Source organism: Scardinius erythrophthalmus, assembly GCF_964197995.2.
Source record: "Scardinius erythrophthalmus genome assembly, chromosome: 23".
NCBI classification, from domain to species: domain Eukaryota; kingdom Metazoa; phylum Chordata; class Actinopteri; order Cypriniformes; family Leuciscidae; genus Scardinius; species Scardinius erythrophthalmus.
The window spans coordinates 32,175,951-32,178,450 of NC_138243.1; the positions used below are offsets into that span (position 1 = coordinate 32,175,951).

Genomic DNA, 2,500 nt, shown 5'->3' on the forward strand with positions numbered 1-2,500 from the left:
ATAGAGAGCTGTACGATATATAGAGTTACGTTTTGCTTAAACATATAGAGCTGTATGATATATAGTTACGTTTTGCAACAATATATAGAGCTGTACAATATATAGTTACATTTTGCGACAATATAGAGTGCTGAACAATGTATAGTTACATTTTGCAACGGTATATAGAGCTGTACAATATATATTTATGTTTGGGACGATATATAGAGCTGTATGATATATGTTTTGGACAAAATATAGAGTTGTACGATATATAGTTATGTTTTGCTAAAACATATAGTGCTTTACGACATATAGATTAGTTTTGCAACGATATATAGAGCTGTACGATATATAAAGTTGTACGATATATAGTTATGTTTTGCAACGATACATTGAGCTGTACGATATATAGAGTTGTACGATATATAGTTATGTTTTGTGATATATAGAGAGCTGTACGATATATAGAGTTGTACGATATATAGTTATGTTTTGTGATATATAGAGAGCTGTACGATATATATAGTTACATTTTGCTAAAACAAAAAGTGCTGTACAATATATACTTACGATATGTATAGTTATATTTTGCGATGTTGTATAGAGCTGAACGATTTAAAAAAAAAAAACAGTTGAGATTAGTGTACAGTATGTAGGTAGATAGAGTTGTATAAACTTCTAGTAATTGTCTAATTTGTTAATTAGTTTAAGTAGTGACCCTAATGTGTCATCAGGCTCAGGTCAGATCCAGCTGTGGCAGTTCCTCCTGGAGCTTCTGTCCGACAGCGCCAACTCGTCCTGCATCACGTGGGAAGGAACCAACGGCGAGTTCAAGATGACCGACCCTGACGAGGTGGCGCGGCGCTGGGGTGAGAGGAAGAGCAAACCCAACATGAACTACGACAAGCTGAGTCGAGCCCTGCGCTACTACTACGACAAGAACATCATGACCAAAGTGCACGGCAAACGCTACGCGTACAAGTTCGACTTCCACGGCATCGCGCAGGCCCTTCAGCCGCACCCCCCCGACTCGTCCATGTACAAGTACCCGGCGGACCTGCCCTACATGAGCTCGTACCACACACACCCGCAGAAGATGAACTTCATGTCTCCGCATCCTCAGGCCATGAACGTCACATCGTCCGGGTTCTTCAGCGGCCCGAGTCCGTACTGGAATGCTCCGGGATCGGGAATCTACCCCGGACCACGACACCCCCCCACACACATGCCCTCCTACTACTAGACATCTACATCACAAACATCTCAAGACACCAAACTGGAGAATCCCAACCATCCGCCGGCACTCGCCGGATATAAAGCAGGAGAAAGCGTCAGGAATCCGGGAGCCGCGTGGATTCAGCGACGGGAATGTGAAAGTGGCAATATAACATGTAGAAGGGGCTTTTACGCTGCATGATCAAGTACTTATTCAGCTATATGTTCATGTGTACCTTATTGTACAAACACACATATCAGAGGGAGTTCAGAGAGAGAGAGAGAACGTGAGACAGGTCGGAGGAAGAGAGACAGGCGTGTGAGGTGAGAGAGGACGCTGAGGTATGTGAGAAGATGAAGATTAATCTCTTGCCATATTTTATCAGTATTATGTCGCCCATATGGCATCAGAGATCGATACTTGCCTTGAGGAAAGAAAATGGCGAAAACTGGAATTTAAAGCTTTCAGATGTTTTTAATGACATCCAACCTGTAAAGACCCAGGTGCATTTATATGAACCCGTGCCTTACTATGGGAGCTTGTTCACGCCAGGTGACTGCGACTTTTTATCTCGCAATTAAGAGTTTATATCTCGTAATTCTGACTTTTTCTCGCAATTAAGAGTTTATATCTCGTAATTCTGACTTTTTCTCGCAATTCCTAGTTTATATCTCACAATTTTGAAATATTTCTCGCAAAACACCTAGTTTATATCTTGCAATTCTGACTTTTCTCGCAATTCCGAGTTTATATTTGCAATTTAGATTTTCTCGCAATACTGACTTTATCTCACAGTTGCGAGTTTCTATCTCATAATTCTGACTTTTTCCTCACAATTCCAAGTTTATATCTCGTAATTCTGACTTTTTCTCATAATTCCGAGTTTATATCTCGTAATTCTGACTTTTTCTCGCAATTCCGAGTTTATATTTGCAATTTAGATTTTCTCGCAATACTGAATTTTCTCACAATTGCGAGTTTCTATCTCATAATTCTGACTTTTTCCTCACAATTCCAAGTTTATATCTCGTAATTCTGACTTTTTCTCATAATTCCGAGTTTATATCTCGTAATTCTGACTTTTTCTCGCAATTCCGAGTTTATATTTGCAATTTAGATTTTCTCGCAATACTGACTTTTTCTCACAATTGCGAGTTTCTATCTCATAATTCTGACTTTTTCCTCACAATTCCAAGTTTATATCTCGTAATTCTGACTTTTTCTCATAATTCCGAGTTTATATCTCGTAATTCTGACTTTTTCTCGCAATTCCGAGTTTATATTTGCAATTTTGATTTTCTC

At 39.3% G+C, this 2,500-nt stretch overlaps 1 protein-coding gene across 6 annotated transcripts in view; it reads left to right on the forward strand.

The window, feature by feature from the left end:
• The window catches only part of erg (ETS transcription factor ERG), a 72,218-nt gene extending 69,831 nt beyond the window's left edge, over positions 1–2,387 (forward strand). For all 6 annotated transcript variants that reach the window (XM_081353696.1, XM_081353693.1, XM_081353694.1 and 3 more), the window contains one exon: positions 717–2,387. In XM_081353696.1, coding sequence (XP_081209822.1) covers positions 717–1,225 — 509 coding nt within the window. In that variant the 3' untranslated portion in view covers positions 1,226–2,387. The remainder of the gene's footprint in view (positions 1–716) is intronic.
• The last annotated feature ends 113 nt before the right edge of the window (positions 2,388–2,500 follow it).